Genomic DNA, 24,556 nt, shown 5'->3' with positions numbered 1-24,556 from the left:
ACACCAGAGCAGCGGTTGCCTGAGCAATAAAACAGCAGCCCTCTTTTGCTAGCAATATGGCTCACTACTGAATATTCTGAAGCCACACCCTCTGTCTCCCTGGGCAACCAGAGACTCTGAGTATAGGATTTGCCTGAGGCAACTCCAACTTGCAAACCGGCGAAACTCCCAGGGCGGGGCTGACCCAGAGGTCCACTTTACTAAACCTAAGACACACCTGGCCCTCAGGGGATCGTCAGCCTATAGACAATACAAGAGCAAAGACAAGCTGATGTGGAACTCAATTCAGCTTCTCTTCTGCAGGGGAACCGCAGAGTTGTTCTGTTCTGTTCTGTCAGTAACATTAATCAGGGCGAGACTGAACCTGAGTGAAAACCTCCCCTTCATCAAGCACCCGAGGTTGTCAGGCCTCACCTCCTCCTGCTAGAGAGAGGCAGATCACAGCGGCCTGGCAGACTTCCTTGTGATTCAGGCAGGTACAAACTCCTGGAGTACTGATTCACAACAGGTAACTGGGTCAGCCAACTGCAGGGCTATCAGTGACTGGGTGTGAGAGTGGTGCAAAGTGGGGAAGGAGGCAGCAACCTTCCCAGACTGATCTATTGGCTGGGTGGCTCCTCCTGACTCCACACAGCACTGGAGCAAGCCACACCAAAGTAGTCACCAGACCCCTGTGATCCAGTTCCCAGAGACCTCTTAAACTCTCTCACCCAAGACAAGTGCAGATTGAGAGAATTGATTCGGACTTTTTGAACTGAACCAATCACCTGAGGACAAATCAGGTGGTGCCCTGGGTGCACGGTTGTAGGAAGGTTTGATTTTCCTTTTCCAATTGTTGCCTGTGGTGGGCAGGGTGACTTAATTGATGATATTTCTCCACCGCTGAGACTTCAATCCAGAGTGTCTGTTTCACTAGGGTGGAACAGAAACCAGCTGAAAACAAGACAGAACAACTTAGCCCCACCACACCAGACAGGGCCCCAGTCTCTCAGGCCACAACACCGTACAGGCCCGCAACAAAGCCCCAGGGGAAAAAATAAAAGGAAGTAAAACAACCATGGGGCGGAATCAGCGGAAAAACTCTGGTAACATGAATAACCAGAATAGATCAACCCCGCCCCCCAAGGAAAGATATGGCAGATGTAATTGAAGATCCCATTCATAAACAACTGGCTGAGATGTCAGAAATCGAATTCAGAATTTGGATTGCAGACAAGATTAATAAAGTGGAATTAGGAGTTTGAGGAGAAATTCAAAAGTTGTCTCAAGAATTTAATGAATTTAAAGACAAAATCACCAAAGACTTAGACACACTGAAGCAAGAATTTGCAGCCCTCAAAGATATGAAAAATACAGTAGAATCCCTCAGCAACAGAATAGAGCAAGCAGAAGAAAGGATTTCTGACATTGAAGATAAAGCCTTTGAACGCTCCCAAACTCTCAAAGAAGAAGAGAAATGGAGAGCAAAAATGGATCATTCTCTCAGAGAGCTCTGGGATAATTCGAAGAAGGTGAATATCCGAATCATAGGAGTTCCAGAAACAGATGAAGTGGCCTCGCTGGGCACAGAGGCCCTTCTGCATGAAATTATGAAAGAGAATTTTCCAGACATGCCTAGAGATTCTGAAATTCAGATAGCGGACAGCTTCAGAACCCCAGCATGACTCAACCCCAATAAGACATCCCCCAGGCATATCATAATTAACTTCACTAAAGTTAATATGAAGGAGAAAATCCTCAAAGCTGCCAGGAGAAAGAAAACCATTACCTTCAAAGGGAAGAATATTAGAATGACAGCAGATCTCTCTGCTGAAACTTTTCAAGCTAGAAGAGGGTGGTCATCGACTTTTAATTTCCTAAAACAAAATAACTTTCAACCCCAGTTCCTGTATCCAGCTAAACTGAGTTTCAGTTATGATGGAGAAATTGAATACTTTAACGACATTCATATGTTGAAGAAATTTGCCATAACCAAACCAGCTCTTCAGGATATTCTCAGACCTATCCTCCATAATGACCAACCCAATCCATACCACAAAAGTAAACTCACTCAGAAACTTTTGATCAAACTCCAACTGCCACACTGGCGAAAGGATTAAAAATGCCCACTGGACTTTTGAAAAACTCGATACCCCAAATTTCACCAGACTTATCAATATTCTCCATTAAAGTGAACGGCTTAAACTGTCCTCTAACAAGGCATTGGTTACCTGACTGGATACAAAAACTCAGGCCAGATATTTGTTGCATACAAGAGTCACATCTTAACTTAAAAGACAAATACAGACTCAGGGTGAAAGGATGGTCATCCATATTTCAGGCAAATGGTAATCAGAAAAAAGCAGGTGTTGCAATTTTATTTGCAGATACAATAGGCTTTAAACCAACAAAAGTAAGGAAGGACAAGAATGGTCACTTCATATTTGTTAAGGGTAATACTCAATATGATGAGATTTCAATTATTAATATCTATGCACCCAACCAGAATGTACCTCAATTTATAAGAGAAACTCTAACAGACATGAGCAACTTCCTCCAGCTCCATAATAGTCAGAGATTTCAACACTCCTTTGGCAGTGTTGGCTGGATCCTCCAACAAGAAGCTGAGCAAAGAAATTTTAGATTTAAACCTAACCATCCTACATTTGGATTTAACAGACATCTACAGAACATTTCATCCCAAAAAAACTGAATACACATACTTCTCATCAGCCCACAGAACTTACTCCAAAATCGATCACATCTTAGGTCACAAGTCTAACCTCAGTAAATTTAAAGGAATACAAATTATTCCATGCATCTTCTTGGACCACAATGGAATAAAACTTGAGCTGAGTAACAACAGGAATCTGCATGCTCATACAAAAACATGGAAGTTAAATAACCTTATGCTGAATGATAGCTGGGTCAGAGATGAGATTAAGAAAGAAATCTCCAATTTTTTGGAACAAAATGACAATGAAGACACGAACTATCAGAACCTCTGGGACACTGCAAAGGCCGTTCTAAGAGGGAAATTAATAGCACTGCAAGCCTTCCTCAAGATAACGGAAAGAGAGGAAGTTAACAACTTAATGGGACATCTCAAGCAACTGGAAAAGGAAGAACATTTCAACCCCAAACCCAGTAGAAGAAAAGAAATAACCAAAACTAGAGCAGAATTAAATGAAATTGAAAACAAAAGAATAATACAACAGATCAATAAACCGAAAAGCTGGTTTTTGGAAACGTCAATAAAATAGATAAACCTTTGGCCAACCTAATCAGGAAAAAAAAGAGTAAAATCTCTAATCTCATCAATCAGATACGACAAAGACGAAATAACAACAGACTCCTCAGAAATCCAAAAAATGTTGAACAGGCCCATATCAAGTTCGGAAATAGCATCAACCATACAAAACCTCCCTAAAAAAAAAGCCCGGGACCAGGTGATTTCACATCAGAATTCTACCAAACCTTTAAAGAGGAATTAGTACCTATATTACTCAACCTGTTCCAAAAGGTAGAAAAAGAAGGAAGACTACCCAACACGTTCTATGAAGCAAACATCACCCTGATCCCCAAACCAGGAAAAGACCCAACAAGAAAAGAAAATTATAGACTGATATCACTAATGAAATAGATGCAAAAATATTCAACAAGATCCTAACAAACAGAATGCAGCAACATATCAAACAAATTATACATCATGACCAAGTCGGTTTTATCCCAGGGTCTCAAGGCTGGTTCAATATACATAAATCTATAAATGTAATTCAGCACATAAACAAATTAAAAACCAAAGACCTTATGATTCTCTCAATCAATGCATAAAAAGCTTTTGATAATATCCAGCATCCCTTCATGATCAGAACACTTAAGAAAATCGGTATAGAAGGGACATTTCTTTTTTTTTTTTTTTTTTTTCCGTAGAGACAGAGTCTCACTGTACCGCCCTCGGGTAGAGTGCCGTGGTGTCACACGGCTCACAGCAACCTCTAACTCTTGGGCTTACACAATTCTCTTGCCTCAGCCTCCTGAGCAGCTGGGACTACAGGTGCCCGCCACAACGCCCAGCTATTTTTCTGGGGCAGTTTGGCCGGGGCTGGGTCCGAACCCGCCACCCTCGGCATATGGGGCTGGCGCCCTACTCACTGAGCCAGAGGCGCCGCCCAGAAGGGACATTTCTTAAACTGATAGAGGCCATCTACAGCAAACCCACAGCCAATATCGTATTGAATGGAGTTAAATTGAAATCATTTCCACTCAGATCAGGAACCAGACAAGGCTGCCCATTGTCTCCACTGCTCTTTAACATTGTAATGGAAGTTTTAGCTATCGCAAGTAGGGAAGAAAAAGCAATCAAGGGTATCAACGTAGGGTCAGAAGGGATCAAACTTTTGCTCTTTGCAGATGATACGATTGTATATCTGGAAAACACTAGGGACTCTACTACAAAACTCTTAGAAGTGATCAAGGAATACAGCAGCATCTCAGGTTACAAAATCAACACTCATAAATCGGTAGCCTTTATATATACCAACAATAACCAAGTTGAAAAAACAGTTAAGGACTCTATCCCATTCACAGTAGTGCCAAAGAAGATGAAATATTTGGGAATTTATCTAACAAAGGACGTGAAAGGTCTCTATAAAGAGAACTATGAAACTCTAAGAAAAGAAATAGCTGAAAATGTTAACAAATGGAAAAACATACCATGCTCAATGGGAAGAATCAACATTGTTAAAATGTCTATACTACCCAAAGCAATATATAATTTCAACGCAATCCCTATTAAAGCTCCACTGTCATGCTTTAAAGATCTTGAAAAAACAATACTTCATTTTATATGGAATCAGAAAAAACCTCGAATAGCCAAGACATTACTCAGAAATAAAAACAAAGCAGGAGGAATTACGCTACCAGACCTCAGACTATACTACAAATCGATAGTGATCAAAACAGCATGGTATTGGCACAAAAACAGAGAAGTAGATGTCTGGAACAGAATAGAGAACCAAGAGATGAACCCAGCTACTTACTGTTATTTGATCTTTGACAAGCCAATGAAAAACATTCAGTGGGGAAAAGATTCCCTATTTAACAAATGGTGCTGGGTCAACTGGCTGGCAACCTACAGAAGACTGAAACTGGACCCACACCTTTCACCATTAACTAAGATAGACTCTCACTGGATTAAAGATTTAAACTTAAAAAATATATATATAAAAAAAAAATTAAAAAAAAAAGATTTAAACTTAAGACATGAAACTATAAAAATAGTAGAGGAGAGTGCAGGGAAAACCCTTGAAGAAATTGGTCTGAGCGAGTATTTTATGAGGAGGACCCCCGTGCAATTGAAGCAGCTTCAAAAATACACTACTGTGACTTGATCAAACTAAAAAGCTTCTGCACAGCCAAGAACACAGTAATAAAGCAAGCAAACAGCCCTCAGAATGGGAGAAGATATTTGCAGGTCATGTCTCCGACACAGGTTTAATAACCAGAATCCACAAAGAACTCAAAACGCATTAGCAAGAAAAGAACAAGGGATCCCATCGCAGGCTGGGCAAGGGATTTGAAGAGAAACTTCTCTGAAGAAGACAGGTGCGTGGCCTTCAGACATATGAAAAAATGCTCATCATCTTTAATCATCAGAGAAATGCAAATCTAAACTACTTTGAGATACCATCTAACTCTAGTGAGACTAGCCTATACCACAAAAATCCCAAGACCAGAGATGTTGGCGCGGGAATGCTTTTGCACTGCTGATGGGAATGCAAATTAATACATTCCTTTTGGAAAGAGATATGGAGAACACTTAGAGATCTAAAAATAGATCTGCCATTCAATCCTGTAATCCCTCTACTGGGCATATACCCAATAGACCAAAAATCACATTATAACAAAGATATTTGTACCAGAATGCTTATTGCAGCCCTATTCATAATTGCTAATCATGGAAAAAGCCCAAGTGCCCATTGATCCACAAATGGATTAATAAATTGTGGTATATGTACACCATGGAATTTTATGCACCCTTAAAGAAAGATGGAGACTTTACCTCTTTCATGTTTACAAGGATGAAGCTGGAACATATTCTTCTTAGTAAAGTATCTCAGAATGGAAGAAAAAGTATCCAATGTACTCAGCCCTACTATGAAACTAATTTAGGGCTTTCACATGAAAGCTATAACCCAGTTACAACCTAAGAATAAGGGGAAGGGGGAAAGGGAGGGGAGAGAGGGGGAGAGAGGGTAGAGAGTAAGGGAATTGGTGGGATTCCACCAGCGGTGCATCTTACAAGGGTATATGTGAAACTTGGAAAATATGGAATGTAAGTGTCTTGGCACAGTAACTGAGAGAATGCCGGGAAGGCTATGTTAACCAGTGTGATGAAAGTGTGTCAAACGGTCTGTGAAGCTAGTAAATGATGCCCCATGATCATATCAATGTACACAGCTATGATTTAATAAAAAAAAAAAAAAGTGAAATGTTGCCCAAGGGCATTCCCTAACAGAGTGGCCTCAGTCTCTGCACCAGCCTGCTAAGGATTTGTAAGAACAGGGGGTCTAAATCAGGGGGTGGGTGGGTGTCACTCATCACCAATGATGCCTTTTGAGCCTTCAAAGAACAGTTAACCTGGTGGTATATGGCAATGCAGAAAGTCAAAAGAAGTAACCCAATTGTATTCCAGATTCTGTCTTGGACACCTCTAGTTTGACTTTTGAAATCCACATCAGTATGGTAACAGTAAAGAATTTTTAAAAGCATCACTTATTCCCAGGGAAAGGGTCCAGAGAGTCGCAGTGTCCTAACAGAGGCCCTTCCCATCCCCTTGCTGCTTCTGATTCTCCCCAGGGCCTAAAAGAACCACCTTTCTCTATTGATCATGTGAAATGCCCTATACCCTGGCTCATCACACACGAAAAAAATCCAGGTGAACACAAATGACATCTAGTTTAGGCAACCAGACAGACCAGAATCAACCCTTTTGTCCATATTTAAGAAAAATTTCTTCATAATTTCCTTTCAAGATCACTCACCTACCTTAATTTCTCTCAGAGCAGGGACAAATAATCTCCAATCTCAAACTTTCTCTCAATGAGATTAAAAAGCCTTCCTCCTGTAAACAAATATCTTGGTAGAAAAGCCTCCAAGCTCATTGGTTGGGAGGTTCTTGTCAATCCTGAGCTACCTGGAAAGTTAGACACATGACAAGCTAATTCTTACAGCGTCTTAAAATTCTTGTCAATCCTCAGCTACCTAGAAAATTAGACACCTGCCACACTAATTCTTGCATCATAGTCTTTGCATTCACTGTTGTTCTTTTCCTGGAATATTCCCTCTGTCATTCTTTTTATCCTGGTGCCTGCAGGTCTGTGTCCATTAACTACTGACACATCTCTCCAAGCTTGTGTCTGCCTTCAACTCTGATCCCAGCCATCTTTTGTCCTACCAAAGAGGACCATAGAGCAGCTCCTTACAAGGAAAAACAAGTAAGTGAGGGAAGCAGGAGAGAAGAGAGGCTTTCTTACTTTGGAAATTTACACAACCATCAGCGCTCAGAGTTTAGCATTCTTTAGGAAAGTTTACCTTCAGTAGTGATACCAAACAGGAGATCATTCAGATGAGCTAACTGAGGAACAGCCAGGCCTTGCCTGCAGGTACAAATGCTGCTTTTTGGCAACAGACCTTTAAGGAAACACTGGATTAAGCCAGAGATGTTTACCAGGATTGGGATGACAGGAAGGCAGAAACCCCGTATTCCAGTCTCTGTTTAGCTAATAATCATTGTGAAGACCTTGGGTTATTCCTGTCTGTAAACTGAGGATGTTGGACAACATCAGAATTTCTCATATGTACCACTAGTCGTACTGCAGGCCAGGTAACCGTCATCCCTGGAGGATGGTTAGTAGCACCTACCCTCAGTAATGATAACCTCAAAGGTCACTAGACACTGTGAGTATCTTATCAGATGCAATATTCTCCCAGGTGAAATTCACAGGACTAGAAGATCTCTTCACTTCTGAAACTTATTAGTCACAGGGCGTTTTTGTTGTTATCTGTACAGAATTTTAAAAATATCTTTTTGGCTGAGTACATTGGGTACTTTTTCTTCCATTCTTTGGATACCTTGCTAAGAATATTTTCCAGCTCCATCCATGTAGATATGAAGGAAGTATAGTTTCCATCTTTCTTTACGGCTGCATAATATTCCATGGTGTACATATACCACACTTTATTAATCCATTCATGAGTCGATGAGCACTTGGGTTTTTTCCATGCCTTAGCAATTATGAATTGGGATGCAATAAACATTCTGGTACAAATATCTTTGGTATAGTGTGATTTTTGGTCTTCTGGATATATACCTAGTAGAGGAATTATAGGATCGAATGGCAGATCTATTTTTAGATCTCTAAGTATTCTCCAAACATCTTTCCAAAAGGACCGTATTAGTTTGCATTCCCACCAGCAGTGCAGAAGTGTTCCCTTTTCTCCACATCCATGCCAACATCTCTGGTTTTGAGATTTTGTGATGTGGGCTAATCCTACTGGAGTTAGATGATATCACAAAGTAGTTTTGATTTGCATTGGAAGGCTATGTTAACCAGTTCGGTGAAAATATTTCAGACTGTATATAGAACCAGAACATTGTACCTCATGATTGCATTATTGTACAAAGCTATGATTTAATAAAAAAAAATATCTTTTTGGTTGACCTCAGAGCACAATGTTGAGAATCAACTAAATAAATGGCTTAGCAAAAGATTTAAAAAGGCAGAAAATAGGTAAGGTTATGATTATGGATGCCCTTGAGTGGAAAGTAGTTTGAAATTCCAATTCTGCCACCTACTAGCTCTTGGGACCAATGGCCAAGCTACATGACCTCTTTGGGCTTCCAAGTAAACAAATTTAAATGGATCAGTAATAAAATGAGATTATGTATGAAAAGTGCCTGGTATATAACAAAGGCTCAGGAAATCTTGTCCTTATTCTCTTATTAGGAACAATATCTGTAACTAGAATTGTTTGAAAATCTTAGAAATACCCAAATAGCCAAGGCAAAGTCCAACCTCAGTAGAAAAACAAATGCCAAAAAAATTTAAGGAGAGTTTGTTGGTCTCCTTAAAATGCTTTCCCAACTCATCATTATTCTCTAGGTAAAGTCCAAACTCTCTATTACGTGATACAATAACCACCACTTCCTCTGTCATTTTACAAGTTGAACCTGATGCTGAAGTAAGATTCCAGGTAAATGAGGTGACTCTCCTTCTCCAGGGCACTAATATAGAAGTTTTCCTTCCATCTGCAGATGCTAGCAGCAAGTCTAGGACACTGAATGTCGGCAACACATACACAGATGCCCTTTCCTGGTTGGACTCTGAGGAGCCTCTACAGCAGCAGTTCTCAACCTGTGGGTCACAACCCACAAGAACCGTATTAAAGGGCTGCAGCATTAGGAAGGTTGAGAACCACTGCTCTAGAGCTAATGACTGACCAGGGAAGTTAAGGACATACCATGTACTTTGTCTTCTTTTCCGCCTGACTGCCGCATGGGTCACATGCATGCTCCCAGGAAGTACCTGTCCCATTCAGCTTTGCCCTATGGCTCTAGTGTCCCCACTTGGCTGAAGTTGATGATTGACAACATAAAGGAGCAAATTTACAAACTGGCCAAAAGGCCTGACTTCCTCACAGATCAGTGTGATCCTGAGGGACTCACATGGTTTGCACAAGTACGTTTTGTGACAGGCAATAAAATCTTGAGAATCCTTAAGTCTAAAGAATTGGCTCCTGATCTTCCTGAGGATCTCTACCGTTTCATTAAGAAAGCGGTTGGTGTTCTAAAGGATCTTGAGAGGAATAGGAAGAATAAGAAAGCTAAATTCCATCTGATTCTGATAGAGAACCAAACTCATCAATTGGCTCAGTATTACAAGACCAAGCAAGTTTTCCCTCCCAACTGGAAGTATGGATCATCCACAGCCTCTGTATTGGTTGCACAAATTCATCTATGAACTCAAGTAGTAGAAAAGTTATTTAACTGAATAAAAAAGAGCAGTGGCTCTTAGTTCCCATGGTTTTAGGGTATTTTGTATTCTTTGCCCAGAGGAGGAAGCCTGGTCTCTTGTGCACGGGGGAAATGATGTGGGAGCACATCAACAACTCCTGTGTGAGAAGTGCTGTCACATGTTCCATTTCCTGCTGGCTGGACTGCGTTGTCCCCTGTAGTGACTATAGGACACAGAGCATAGATTTCTGGGATAAGGAAGAACTGAAGATGCCCAGAACAGAAATTCAACAGGGAGGACTGGAGTGCTGGGTTCTGCTTTCCCTACAGCCTCCATGCACTCTTTAGCAGTTATTTGTAGAACAGTTTGTTCCCAAAAGTTCTGGAAAAGCTTTTCCACTCTCATTTTATTGACTATATATTAATTAAAAGCAAAATGTTTCCTCAAACCACATTGTTATCGAAGTGCAAAACTAAAAGGATACTGAGCAAATCTTACATCGCAGAAAAATAAGAGCAATTACTTAATAAAAGTGATGAATGTGCCTATAAAATTAATATCTTAAGTTCAACAATGTCAAAAGGGTATAACTTAACATTATAAAATAAATCCTAAGAAGTTATTACTCTGGGACAGACTTCCTTTCATTTTGGCACTCTCTCATTAACTTTCCCTGCCTAGCTATTACAGCTATTTGAGCCTGCATGCTTTGCCATAGATGGAGATGGTCATTGGTCTATTATTTGTGTAAACTGGATATATCTTTGGCAGGACTATGTCACTGATTAGAAGAGTAAAGTTTCCCTAAACATGGATGTGCCTGCCTCTCTGGCCATAAGTCTACCCAGGATCTGGATATCATCACATGCATATAGGGAGCCTTGCTATTAGCAAATGCCAGACATCAAAATCTCAATCTGGGAGTAAGAAACTTAGTAAATTGCCTTGGTTAGTCAAAGAACCAAGGTGACAAGATTTGGTATTATGGAAAGAGAATGGCAGGCTCAGATCTGGGAGTCACTGGAGAAAAGTGAAACAGACTGAGTTGGCCACAGACTGGCCCAGCCAACCCCTACTCCCTCTGGCTAGTTGCCTTTGATCAGGGGAAGGACTCCACCTAGAGTCACAGGAACCCTACAGCCCACTCCAGGCTAACAGGGAAAAGCTGGGCAGGAGTTTTCTCTCTTGTCATATAAGTAGCCACATAATATCCTCACTTTGGCCTTTTGGCCCACAAAGTCTAAAATATTCACTGTTTTGGCCTTTACAGAAAATAAATTTGTCCATCCCTGTTTTAAATGGGTGCTTCTTATATTGTCACCAACATACAGAAATGTGCTGTAGTATTCTGTATTTATTCTACATGATATCATCTATGTAGCAAAAACCGCTATGTACAAGTAAATAAAATACCTGGAAGTGTTTTCCTGGATAAATACCCAGGGAGCCTATACTTTGGTTAGAAACTGTTGCTAAGGTCTAAGAAGCCTATATTCAGCTCAGAACTAAACGAGAGACTTTAGCAATTAATCTCAAATAATTGTCCTATTGCCAATAACCTTGCAGCAGCAGCCCCAGGTGGAATTGGAAACTATGAATACAACAGTACCTTACTTTAAAAAGCCTTCAAGTTTCCCAGTGCCTATAAGAAGTAATGGTTTTGGGCGGTGCCTGTGGCTCAAAGGAGTAGGGTGCCAGCCCCATATTCCAGAAGTGGTGTGTTCAAACCCAACCCCGGCCAAAAACTGCAAAAAAATAAAGAAGTAATGTTTTTTTATTCCCTGGACAGATTCTCATCAAGCCTCATCTTACCTCCCTAACTTCACTTTCAGACCCTATATATGTCTCTCTCTCTCCAGGCTGAGTCTCAAGCACCCCTGACTATTAATAGCATCAGGCTATCCTTTCCCAAAGGTGTCCGCAAGAAGCTATGCGCTGTTACGAGCCTTTGTGCATTTTTCTTAGTGCCCTTCCCTTCCATGGAATGTTCTTCCCCATCTTATTCATCCAATGAACACTTACTTTAGGGTCCAACTCCAACTTCCTTCATTTAGCCCACAACTGTATTCCCAAAGCATTTTAAGTAGACTTGTGTTGTGTTACACTGTGGTAGTTACTCCTGTGGCTGTCTCCCTTGATAGGTGATGAGTGCTTGGAGAACAAGGACATTATTACATTTAGCTCTCAATCTCCAGTGTTTAATGTAATGCCCCGCAACTGCAAAAAGATAATTCTTCCACTGGTCTGCTACAGGTCCTACCCCTCCTTCTTCATTTTTAAAATTCTTTTTTTTTTTGCAGTTTTTGGCTAGGGCCAGGCTTGAATCCGCCACGCCCGGTATATGGGGCCGGTGCCCTACTCCTTTGAGCCACAGGCACTACCCCATTTCTAAAATTGTATCCTCTTTATTTTTCTTTTCTAAATTTTTTGTAGAGATGGAGTTTCACTATGTTGCCCAGGCTGGTCTCAAACTCCTGGCCTCAGGTGATCCTCCTGCCTCAGCCTTCAAAAATGTTAGGATCACAGGCCATCAGCCACACTACTCAAAGCTCTTTATTTTTTGTTTTGCTTTGTCTAAATTTTTCTATCCTCTTTAGAGTTATTCCTTTCAATTACAGAACAAAGACTATAAAAGCTTTCTGATGGCAAAGTTGGCATCTTTTCATCCTTATTTATGTTTACCTTATTCCTAGCATTTAGCACAAGTCTCCAAGAATTACAGAGGAATATTTCAATGATGTAATGCCAGAAAGAACAAATCAAGAGGAAAAAAATAATAATTTCATGCAGTAATACTTAGTATTCATGCAGTAATACTAAGTCCTTTCCTTCTCCAATTATGGTTTGTTGGTGTTTTGCTCTTTTTTCTTTTTAAATTAGTTTTTAGTATTTTTAAAATTTTAATTATTATTTTCTTTTAGTGACAGAGTCTTACACTGTTACTAAGGCTGGAGTGCAGTGGCACAATGATAGTTCACTGTAACTTGGAACTCCTGGGCTCAGGCAATCCTCCTGCTTTGTGCACCCCAGTTGAGATGTGTCTGTAGTAGGGGACTACAGGCCCACTACACCACACCCAGCTAATTTTTAAATTATTTATAGAGATAAGGTTTTGTTATGTTGTTTGTTGTTGTTGACTGGTCTCAAACTCAAGCAACCCTCTGGCCTCTACCTCCCAAATGGCTGGGATTATGGGCTTAAGCCATTGCGCTTGACCTAATTTTTATTTTTTGAGACAAGGTCTCACTTTGCCCAGGCTAGGGTACAGTGGTGTCATGGCAGCTCACTGCAACCTCAAACTTGTGGGCTCAACCAATCCTCCTGACTAAAACAGCCATGTAGCTGGGCCAACAGACACATGCCACCATGTCCAGCTAATTGTTCGAATTTTTGTAGAGACAAGGTGTCACTTTTGCTCAGGCTGGTCTCAAACTTTCAACCTCAAGCAATCCTCCTGCTTCTGCCTCCCAAGTAATAAGATTACAGTCATGAGCTACTGCTCTGTACCATTTTGTCTTTTTTGGTCATTGAACGTACTTCATATTAAATCCAAGCCTTCAAATTATACAAAACCAAAATAGCCAAAATACTTTGCCCTTACAGATTATCATAGAATATACATGGGTGTATACATCTGGAGAGAGTGAATGTTTTTACACTCTCACAAAGGAAATTTGAAGAACAATGCAAGGAAATAAAACCAACCAATATACAATAAAGATGGAGATCTTTGTACATTGGTAGAGTTTAAATAAGGAGCCTAACATATTGCTCTGTCCCATTCCTTAGAGCAGGTAACTTTCTTTTAAGGACCAGGTCTCAGTCTATAGTGGAGTGTAGTGACACATCATAGTTCATTGTAGCCTACAACTGCCCCAGTCGTTCTCAACCTTCCTAATGCTGTGGCCCTTTAATACAGTTCTTGTGGGTTACGAACCACAGGTTGAGAATCTCTGGCTTAAGCAATCATCCTATTTCAGCCTCCCAAGTAGCTAGGACTACAGGTGAAAGCCACTATGCCCAGCTAATTTTTTTACGAGATACAGTCGTGCTATGTTGACCCGGCTGGTCTCAAGCTCCAAACCTCCCCAAGAGCTGGGATTACACACCACAGCAACCTGTGTCAAGTAACTTTTGAAACACTACTAGAGAAAGACCAGAAAATCCACACTCACCAATGTGCATTTTATGTATATGTGTATCATTATGATAGCACTTAACCCACAGAGAAACTGGGTCGCCAATTCTGACCTTCTCTACTTTTCTAATTGACAAGAGGTTATAAAGTTAAGTGGAATTTGTCCTCAAAAGCCTTACTCATAAATCTGATAAACAGGTTAGCACACAGGGTCTTGTGATTTCATAGAAAGTTCATGTAATAATAGGAATGGCCAAATTTTTCAAAACTTCAGAATCATTCAAGTTTCACTTCTACAATTAATTTTCACCAGTAAAATTGTTTTTACTTTTCCTCTGCAATCCTAGCACTCTGGGAGGCTGAGGAAGGTGGATTGCTTGAGCTCAGGAATTCAAGATCAGCCTGAGCAAGAGAGAGACCCCATCTCTACTGAAGACAGACAAACTAGCCAGGCATTGTGGTGCCTTTAGTCCCAGCTACTTGAGAGGCTGAGGCAAAAAGACTGCTTGAACCCAGGGGTTTGAGCAGTGAGGTTTGTTGTGAGCTATGATGCCACAGCACTCTACACAGGATAACAAAATGAGACTTAGACTCTGCCTCAAAAAAATTTAAAAAAAATTTTTTTTTTGCAGTTTTTGGCCAGGGCTGGGCTTGAACCCGCCACCTCCAGCATATGGGGCTGGTGCCCTACTCCTTTGAGCCACAGGCGATACCCAGATTTAAAAAATTTTAAACAAAAATTTTTTTTTTTGTTTTGTTTTTTTTTTTTTTTTGTAGAGACAGAGTTTCACTTTATTGCCCTCGGTAGAGTGTCGTGGCATCACACAGCTCACAGCAACCTCCAACTCCCGGGCTTAGGCGATTCTCCTACCTCAGCCTCCCGAGTAGAACAAAAATGTTTTACTTAAAAACTTTTCTCAAGGTATGAAATACCTAGGAATATACCTAACGAAGGAGGTGAAGGACCTCTATAAAGAAAACTATGAACTCCTCAGAAAGGAAATAGCAGAGGATATTAACAAATGGAAGAACATACCATGCTCATGGATGGGAAGAATCAACATTGTTAAAATGTCTATACTTCCCAAAGCAATCTACCTATTCAATGCCATTCCTATCAAAGTACCTACATCGTACTTTCAAGATTTGGAAAAAATGATTCTGCATTTTGTATGGAACCGGAAAAAACCCCGTATAGCTAAGGCAGTTCTCTGTAACAAAAATAAAGCTGGGGGCATCAGCATACCAGATTTTAGTCTGTACTACAAAGCCATAGTGGTCAAGACAGCATGGTACTGGCACAAAAACAGAGACATAGACACTTGGAATCGAATTGAACACCAAGAAATGAAACTAACATCTTACAACCACCTAATCTTTGATAAACCAAACAAGAACTTACCTTGGGGGAAAGACTCCCTATTCAATAAATGGTGTTGGGAGAACTGGATGTCTACATGTAAAAGACTGAAACTGGACCCACACCTTTCTCCACTCACAAAAATTGATTCAAGATGGATAAAGGACTTAAATTTAAGGCATGAAACAATAAAAATCCTCAAAGAAAGCATAGGAAAAACACTGGAAGATATTGGCCTGGGGGAAGACTTCATGAAGAAGACTGCCATGACAATGGCAACAACAACAAAAATAAACAAATGGGACTTCATTAAACTGAAAAGCTTCTGTACAGCTAAGGAGACAATAACCAAAGCAAAGAGACAACCTACACAATGGGAAAGGATATTTGCATATTTTCAATCAGACAAAAGCTTGATAACCAGGATCTATAGAGAACTCAAATTAATCCACATGAAAAAAGCCAACAATCCCTTATATCAATGGGCAAGAGTCATGAATAGAACTTTCTCTAAAGACGACAGACGAATGGCTAACAAACACATGAAAAAATGTTCATCATCTCTATATATTAGAGAAATGCAAATCAAAACAACCCTGAGATATCATCTAACCCCAGTGAGAATGGCCCACATCACAAAATCTCAAAACTGCAGATGCTGGCGTGGATGTGGAGAGAAGGGAACACTTTTACACTGATGGTGGGACTGCAAACTAGTACAACCTTTCTGGAAGGAAGTATGGAGAAACCTCAAAGCACTCAACCTAGACCTCCCATTCGATCCTGCAATCCCATTACTGGGCATCTACCCAGAAGGAAAAAAATCCTTTCATCATAAGGACACTTGTACTAGACTGTTTATTGCAGCTCAATTTACCATTGCCAAAATGTGGAAACAGCCTAAATGCCCACCAACCCAGGAATGGATTAACAAGCTGTGGTATATGTATACCATGGAATACTATTCAGCCATTAAAAAAAATGGAGACTTTACATCCTTCGTATTAACCTGGATGGAAGTGGAAGACATTATTCTTAGTAAAGCATCACAAAAATGGAGAAGCATGAATCCTATGTACTCAATCTTGATATGAGGACAATTAATGACAATTAAGGTTATGGGGGGGGAAGCAGAAAGAGGGATGGAGGGAGGGGGGTGGGGCCTTAGTGTGTGTCACATTTTATGGGGGCAAGACATGATTGCAAGAGGGACTTTACCTAACAATTGCAATCAGTGTAACTGGCTTATTGTACCCTCAATGAATCCCCAACAATAAAAAAAAAAAAAAGTTAAAAAAAAAAAAAAAAAAAAAACTTTTCTCAAAAGCAACCATCTCTATTGTAAACAAAACATCAATGTCACTTGATACAAGTGGATATTATTCATTGAAATAAGTTGTGAACAGGTAATAAATTCTAGCTGAGGTTAGCTGTTGCTTACCAAAGCAGTAGAGAAGGGGTAAAGATCACTAACCTCAAAACTAAGGACATTATCCCTGATAAAAACAGAAGGACTGAAAAAAGAACCGAAAAGCAAATTACTTTCCCACCTCCAGTCTCAATGCCATGTAATGCTGGGTTCCCGTATTACCTAAAATCATCTTGTTTCAAAAACCTTGCAGAAGGCTGGGCACGGTGGCTCATGCCTATAATCCTAGAACTCTGGGAGGCCTAGCACTCGGGTAGACCGCCTGAGCTGAGGAGTTCGGACCAGCCTGAGCAAGAGTGAGACTCCATCTCCACCTGCATCTATGGCAGGCACCCATAGCCCCAGCTACTTAGGAGGCTGAGGCAAGAGGATCACTTGAGCCCAAGAGTTTGAGGTTGCTGTGAGGTATGATGCCATGGCACTCTACCTAGGGTGACACTTTGTGTCAATAACAACAAAAAAAACCTTGCAGAGCCCAAATCCTCACCAACTTCCAGACCTCATACATCCCAAATGAATGGAATTACCACTCTATCTCTACTAAGCCTGGTAAAAGGAATGGATTTCACTCTTTGGCACAGTAGGCAAAACCTTAAAAGCACCCATCTACTAAGAGCACTTTAAAAAACCTACTGATGTCCAAAACAGGTCATCTCTAAAAGACAAAGCCATTTCACTTCCACTAATTTTATTTTTTTGAACAAGAGGGGTGAAGGAAGCCACCAGAACACAGATCAGGACTAACAATTAAGGACTAATAGAGGTGACTCTTCCTCCAAAGGCACTTACTTGGCAGAGGCCTGAGTAGCCACTACTGAAATGGCCGAGTCTGGTCCCTACTAGAGAGGGCGACTTTTTTTCACTTCCACTGAGTCTGGAGCACTCTCAGTGAATCTGGACTGCTGGGCCTGCCTGGCTGGAGCTGTGTCCTCAGTGACAGGTGATGGGATGTCAGGGAGCTCCTGAGATGATTTCTGGCTGGCCTGGGGTGAAGTCTCAAAACCCTGAGCAACCTGATTCTTAGGAACCTTGGGGACATTGGAAGACTGCTTTATAAAAATCTCCCAGACTAAAGAGGTGCTCGGGGTGCCCTGGTGCATTTGCAGCAGGGCCTCCAAGTTGTGGACAGGCCGTGAGTCCACAGTCTGAAAAGACTGAGTAGCTGCAAATTGCATCAGAGAGACGTGGGGGCCCTGACCCTGGGTTCCAGAAGCCTGGCCAGTTTGAGGGGCAAGAAGAAGACTCTCGAGCTGGCTCTGTAAAACCATACGCTGGTTCCGAGAGGCCAGGGTAGTGGGAAACAGAGGCTGGACTGGTGGGAACACAGACCGCCCCAGAAGGGTCGATGGTCGCTGACCAAACCACGGTAGCCGACTAAACCACGGTAGCCGACCAAACCTCGGTAGCCCAGCAGAGGGGCCTGGGGAGCCAACTGCCTCTGAACGTTTGTCATCTTCAGGCTTGGGACCCAGATCCTCTTTGCAAGAGTCTTGAAGAGCACCGCTCTCTTTGACACTTTCCCCTCCTTCTGTGTCCTTGTTTTCCTTTTCCAGCTGCTTTTCTACCAGCTCCGACGTGGTCATTTTCAGGGAAAGCTTCCTTCGAAGGGTCCTCTGGCGGCGCGGTCGCCGCCGCGGGATCCGCAAAAAGGAGGTGGTGGTTTCGCCACCCATGGAGTAGCGGTGGCTGATACTCTGGCGCAGGGCCTGCACCAAGGCGGTGTAGGACAGGTGGGCGGCCCTCTTCATGGTCTCTTCGGGAAGCAGTTCGATGTTGCCGGTGTACCAGGAGATCCACCAGAGCAGGCTGAAGAAGATGGTGATGGAACCCAGGTACACTAGCAGGTCGTAGAACAGCAGGTTGACGAAGACGCCTGTGAACAGTATCGCCACGCCCACCGCGTCGAACGTGACACCCAGCCAGAAGAAATGCCTGCAACGGCCCAGGCCAGACTGCTTCCTGGCCCTATTCACCGGCGCTACTGTGAGTTCCATGGGCTCCCACTGTCCCCGGCACGGGGTGCACAGAGGCGACCAGGCAGGCCGCGCGGCTTCTACAAGGCCCGGTGCGGCCTCTGGGTACCCATGGCAACGCCGGTAGGGGGGGCTTATAAGGGGCGGGGCCAGAGGGCGGCAAAGTGAGGCAGCCTGGGTCTGTCCTAAGTAGGAAAGGGTTTCCACGGAAGAGGCGCGCGTGCGCATTACGTCCTGTCACCCACGCTGCCGCCTTCTGCGCCTGCGCAGCGTCTCCTCTGGTGCCCTACTGAGTTCTCAGTGAATGCGTCCTGTCCCCTTCAGGCTCTGGAAGCGGTGAGCTAAAGGACGTCTCAGATCGCTGGACACCAGGACGTGGAAAACTGTTTTGTTCCTAAGGTCTGGAAGGAGTGTAGGCACGTTCATCTTCCCACGCCCCGGGGCCTTCCTGAGGGAGGGCGGGATCCTGAAGGAGAGCGAAAGGCAAGGCCCCTCTTCTAGGAACGTGGCCCAAGGAGCTGGGAGCGCAGCCACTTTCTGAGTTCAGTTTTTTGTTTTGGTGGAGAAATGGCGAAATTAGGCTGTGTTGTCAGATCTGGATTCCAGTCTTACGTATTTGTCCCTAGTGAGGACTGTTAACATGCTAGAGCTCGTTAATAGAGCCGAAGGTGCCGTCGCTTGGAGTTTTCCGCCCTCTCCTGTTTCTCTTTGCTGAACTGTTTGCCCAGACCCTTCATAGTTAAAAAGAGGGACGACTTTTACCCCTACTTCCAACTAAGTAAGGTAGGAAAACCGTGTGAAACACAGAAAAACTGGCTAGGACCTGAAAAATTATCTCATTTCAAGCTTTGAAGATAAGGTGCAACAAACATAAAACCTGTTTCAGACCTCGTGTCATTCAGGTTATATTAATGGACAGTTATAAGCACGTTACCAACCCTTGTTTGCTCAATTGCTAAAAGTGGATTTTTTTTTAAAAATAAACTTTTACATTTTAGAATAGATACTAGGGTTATAGAAAAGGTCTGGGCCAAGGGCAGCCACTCACACCTGTAATTCCAGCGCTTTGGGAGGCCAAAGCAAGAGAATCGCTGGAGCCCAGGAGGAGTTCAAGACCCACACACACACACTTGGACAATATTGTGAGACATACACACACACACACACACATCTCTACCAAAGAAAAAGTTAAGAAGCAGAAGATTGTACCAAGGGTTCCCCTATACTTCCTTTGTTTGTCTTAATGCATTACACAGCTCTTTATTTCCTTTTTGTAAGAGTTTTATGGGTTCAGCAAACAGTATTTTGTGAACTACTTGAGCTAATGTTAAAGACCACTTCTGAACCCAGGTGGTACCCTTGAAAGTATGCTCAGGTGTACCTCATGGCACATTATAAAAATGTGGTCCAACTTCTAAAATGTCAGTTTTCTTTGACAGTAGGTTTTTAAAAAACAAAATTATAAAACAAATACAGAGGATGCCAAAATAATGTTTATGAAAGGAAAAAACTATTAAAATTGTAATACTTAAGTCACCTTTGACTTCTACAATTATAAGAGATACAGTATAAAAGATAACAAACATTAGTATATACATATTATTACAGTTTTTTCCTGAAAGTATGTATGCATTTTTTGGACACTATATATATTCAGAATAGAGTCTAAAATCAGAAAGCAGAATCTTTGAACTAAATACACCATGTACACAAGTCCATGTTTTTTGTTTTCTTTTATTTTGTTTGAGTCAGGGTCTTGCTCTATCACCGAGGCTAGAGTGCAGTGGTGCAATCATAGGTCACTGAACTCCTGGGCTCAAGGAATCCTCTCACCTCAATTTCCCAAGTAGCTGGGACTACAGGTAGGTTCCACTACATCTGTCTAATTTTTCTAATTTTGCAGAGATGGAGTCTTACTTTGTTGCCCACCATCTCACACCCTGGTCTCAAGTGATTCTACCACCTCAGCCTATCAAAGTGGTGGGATTGTGAACATGAGCCACAGCACCCAGCCAAGTCTCAGTATATTTAAACATGGTATATCTTCCAGGAATCTTAATATCTCAGTGGTAAAAAACTTGAAATTTTCTTTTTTTTTTTTATTGTTGGGGATTCATTGAGGGTACAATAAGCCAGGTTACACTGATTGCAATTGTTAGGTAAAGTCCCTCTTGCAATCGTGTCTTACCCCCATAAAGTGTGACACACACCAAGGCTTGAAATTTTCTTATATGGAGTATTTACTTTATTAAATAGTTATATATTTGACTGCTTTACCATATCAAAATAAGCCTGGAGACATGGAATAGTATATAAAATACATATACATCTAATGTAATAGACAATATATTATATCCAGGGTGGTGCTTTTTTCTTTTTTTAATTTATTTTTATTGTTAAATCATAGCTGTGTACATTAGTGCAATCAAGGGGTACAATGTGCAGGTTTCATATACAATCTGAAATATTCTCATCAAACTGTTCAACGTAGCCTTCATGGGATTTTCTTAGTTACTGTATGTAGGCATTTGTATTCTGCATTTAGTAGGTTTCACCTGTACCCATTCTAGGATGCACCGTAGATGTGGCCCCACCCATTACCCTCCCTCCACCAATACCTCCCCCCTCCCTTCCCCTTCCTTGGCACTTTCCCCATAGTCTTGTGCTATAGTTGGGTTATAGCCTTCGTGTGAAAGCTATAATTTAGCTTCATAGTAGAGCTGAGTACATTGGATACTTTTTCTTCCATTCCTGAGATACTTTGCTAAGAAGAATATGTTCCAGCTCCATCCATGTAAACATGAAAGAGGTAAAGCCTCCATCTTTCTTTAAGGCTGCATAATATTCCATGGTATACATGTACCACAATTTGCTAGTTCATTCGTGGGTTGATGGACACTTGGGCTTCTTCCATGACTTAGCAATTATGAATTGGGCTGCAGTAAACATTCTGGTACAAATATCTTTGTTATATTGTGACTTTTGGTCTTCTGGGTATAAACCTAGTAAAGGAATTATAGGATCGAATGGCAGGTCTGTTTTTAGGTCTCTAAGTATTCTCCAAACATCCTTCCAGAAGGAACATATTAGTGTGCATTCCCATCAGCAGTGTAGAAGTGTGCCCTTTTCTCCACATCCACACCAACATCTCTGGTTTTGGGATTTTGTTATGTGGGCTACTCTTACTGGGGTTAGGCGATATCTCAAAGTAGTTTTGATTTGCATTTCTCTGATGATTAAGGATGATGAGCTTTTTTCCATGTGTTTGTAGATTGTGTGTCTGTCTTCTTTAGAGAAGTTTCTCTTCAAGTCCCTTGCCCACCCTGAGATGGGGTCACATGTCCTTTTCTTGCTAATAAATTTGAGTTCTCTGTGGATTCTGGTTATTAGACCTTTATCGGAAGTATAACCTGCAAATATTTTCTCCCATTCTGAGGGCTGTCTGCTTGTTTTACTTACAATGGTCTTGGCTGTGCAGAAGCTTTTTAGTTTGATCAGGTCCCAGTAGTGTATTTTTGATACTGCTTCAATTGCCTGGGGAGTCCTCCTCATAAAATATTCACCCAGGCCAATTCCTTCAAGAGTTTTCCCTGCACTTTCTTCAAGTATTTTTATAGTTTCATGTCTTAAGTTTAAATCTTTTATCCAGTGAGAGTCTATCTTAGTTAATGGTGAAAGGTGTGGGTCCAGTTTCAATCTTCTACAGGTCGCCAGCCACTTTACCAAGCACCATTTGTTAAATAGGGAATCTTTTCCCCACTGGATGTTTTTAATTGGCTTGTCAAAGATCAAATAATGGTAAGTAGCTGGATTCATTTCTTGGTTCTCTATTCTGTTCCAGACATCTACTTGCCTGTTTTTGTGCCAGTACCATGCTGTTTTGATCACTATGGATTTATAGTACAGTCTCAGGTCTGGTAGCGTGATTCCTCCAGCTTTGTTTTTATTTCTGAGTAATGTTTTGGCTATTTGAGGTTTTTTCTGATTCCATACAAAATGAAGTATTATTTTTTCAAGATTTTTAAAATATGACAATGGAGCTTTAATAGGAATTGCATTAAAATTATATATTGCTTTGGGTAGTATGGACATTTTAACAATGTTGATTCTTCCCAGCCATGAGCATGGTATGTTTTTCCATTTGTTAACATCTTCAGCTATTTCTTTTCTTAAAGTTTCATAGTTCTCCTTATGGAGATCTTTCACATCCTTTGTTAGGTATACTCCCAAACGTTTCATCCTCTTTGGCAGTACTGTGAAAGGAATAGAGTCCTTGGCTGTTTTTCGGATTGGCTATTGTTGGTATATATAAAGGCTACCAATTTATGGGTGTTGATTTTGTAGCCTGAGACATTGCTGTATTCCTTGATCACTTCTAAAAGTTTTGTAGTAGAATCCCTAGTGTTTTCCAGATATACGATCGTATCATCTGCAAAGAGTGAAAGTTTGATCTCTTCTGACCCTATGAGGATACCCTTAATCGCCTTTTCTTCCCTAATTGCAATGGCTAAAACTTCCATTACAATGTTAAAGAGCAATGGAGACAATGGGCAGCCTAGCCTGGTTCCTGATCTAAGTGGAAATGATTTCAATTTAACTCCATTCAATACGATATTGGCTGTGGGTTTGCTGTGGATGGCCTCTATCAGTTTAAGAAATGTCCCTTCTATACCAATTTTCTTTTTTAAATCATAGCTGTGTACGTTAATGCGATCATGGGGCACCATATACTGGTTTTATAGACCATTTGACACATTTTCATCACACTGGTTAACATAGCCTTAGTTATTAAGACATTTATATTCTACATTTACTAAGTTCCACATGTACCCTTGTAAGATACACCACAGGTGTAATCCCACCAATCACCCTCCCTCCACCCATCCTCCCCACTTCCTCCCCTCCCTCTCCCCCTTCCCCGTATTCTTAGGTTATAACTGAGTTATAGCTTTCATATGAAAGCCATAAATTAGTTTCATATTAGGGCTGAGTACATGGGATACTCTTTCTTCTATTCTTGAGATACTTTACTAAGAAGAATATGTTCCAGCTCCATCCATGTAAACATGAAAGAGGTAAAGTCTCCATCTTTCTTTAAGGCTGCATAATATTCCATGCTGTACATATACCACAATTTATTAATCCATTTGTGGATCGATGGGCACTTGGGCTTTTTCCATGACTTAGCAATTATGAATTGGGCTGCAATAAACATTCTGGTACAAATATCTTTGTTATAATGTGGTTTTTGGTCTTCTGGCTATATACCTAGTAGAGGAGTTATAGGATGGGCAGATCTATTTTTAGATCTCTAAGTATTCTCCAAACATCTTTCCAAAAGGAATGTATTAATTTGCATTCCCACCAGCAGTGTAGAAGTGTTCCCTTTTCTCCACATCCACACCAACATCTCTGGTCCTAGGATTTTGTGATGTGGGATAATCTTACTGGAGTTAGATGATATCTCAAAGCAGGTTTGATTTGCATTTCTCTGATGATTGAGGGTGATGAGCATTTTTTCATATGTCTGTAGGCCATGCGCCTGTCTTCTTCAGAGAAGTTTCTCTTCAAGTCTCTTGCCCAGCCTGCGATGGGATCACTTGTTCTTTTCTTGCTTATACGTTTGAGTTCTCTGTGGATTCTGGTTATTAAACCTTT

General features: G+C 41.3%; 1 protein-coding gene and 1 pseudogene across 7 annotated transcripts in view; one reads left to right on the top strand and one right to left on the bottom strand.

The window, feature by feature from the left end:
* Positions 1–19,816, bottom strand: part of LOC128562551 (uncharacterized) — a 123,198-nt gene extending 103,382 nt beyond the window's left edge. For 6 of the 7 annotated variants that reach the window (XM_053557610.1, XM_053557608.1, XM_053557604.1 and 3 more), the window contains exon 1: positions 17,715–19,816. In XM_053557610.1, the coding sequence (XP_053413585.1) occupies positions 17,765–19,126 (1,362 nt within the window). In that variant the 5' untranslated portion in view covers positions 19,127–19,816 and the 3' untranslated portion in view covers positions 17,715–17,764. Of the gene's footprint in view, positions 1–11,636; positions 11,744–17,714 lie in introns of those variants that run through there. The other variant, XM_053557609.1, reaches the window with a different exon arrangement.
* Positions 9,540–10,004, top strand: LOC128562035 (40S ribosomal protein S13-like; annotated as a pseudogene).
* Positions 19,817–24,556: the final 4,740 nt, after the last annotated feature.

This window comes from Nycticebus coucang, chromosome 12, assembly GCF_027406575.1.
Source record: "Nycticebus coucang isolate mNycCou1 chromosome 12, mNycCou1.pri, whole genome shotgun sequence".
NCBI lineage: Eukaryota > Metazoa > Chordata > Mammalia > Primates > Lorisidae > Nycticebus > Nycticebus coucang.
The sequence above is the reverse complement of the archived record's forward strand: the minus strand, read 5'-3'. Positions and strand labels throughout refer to the sequence as shown.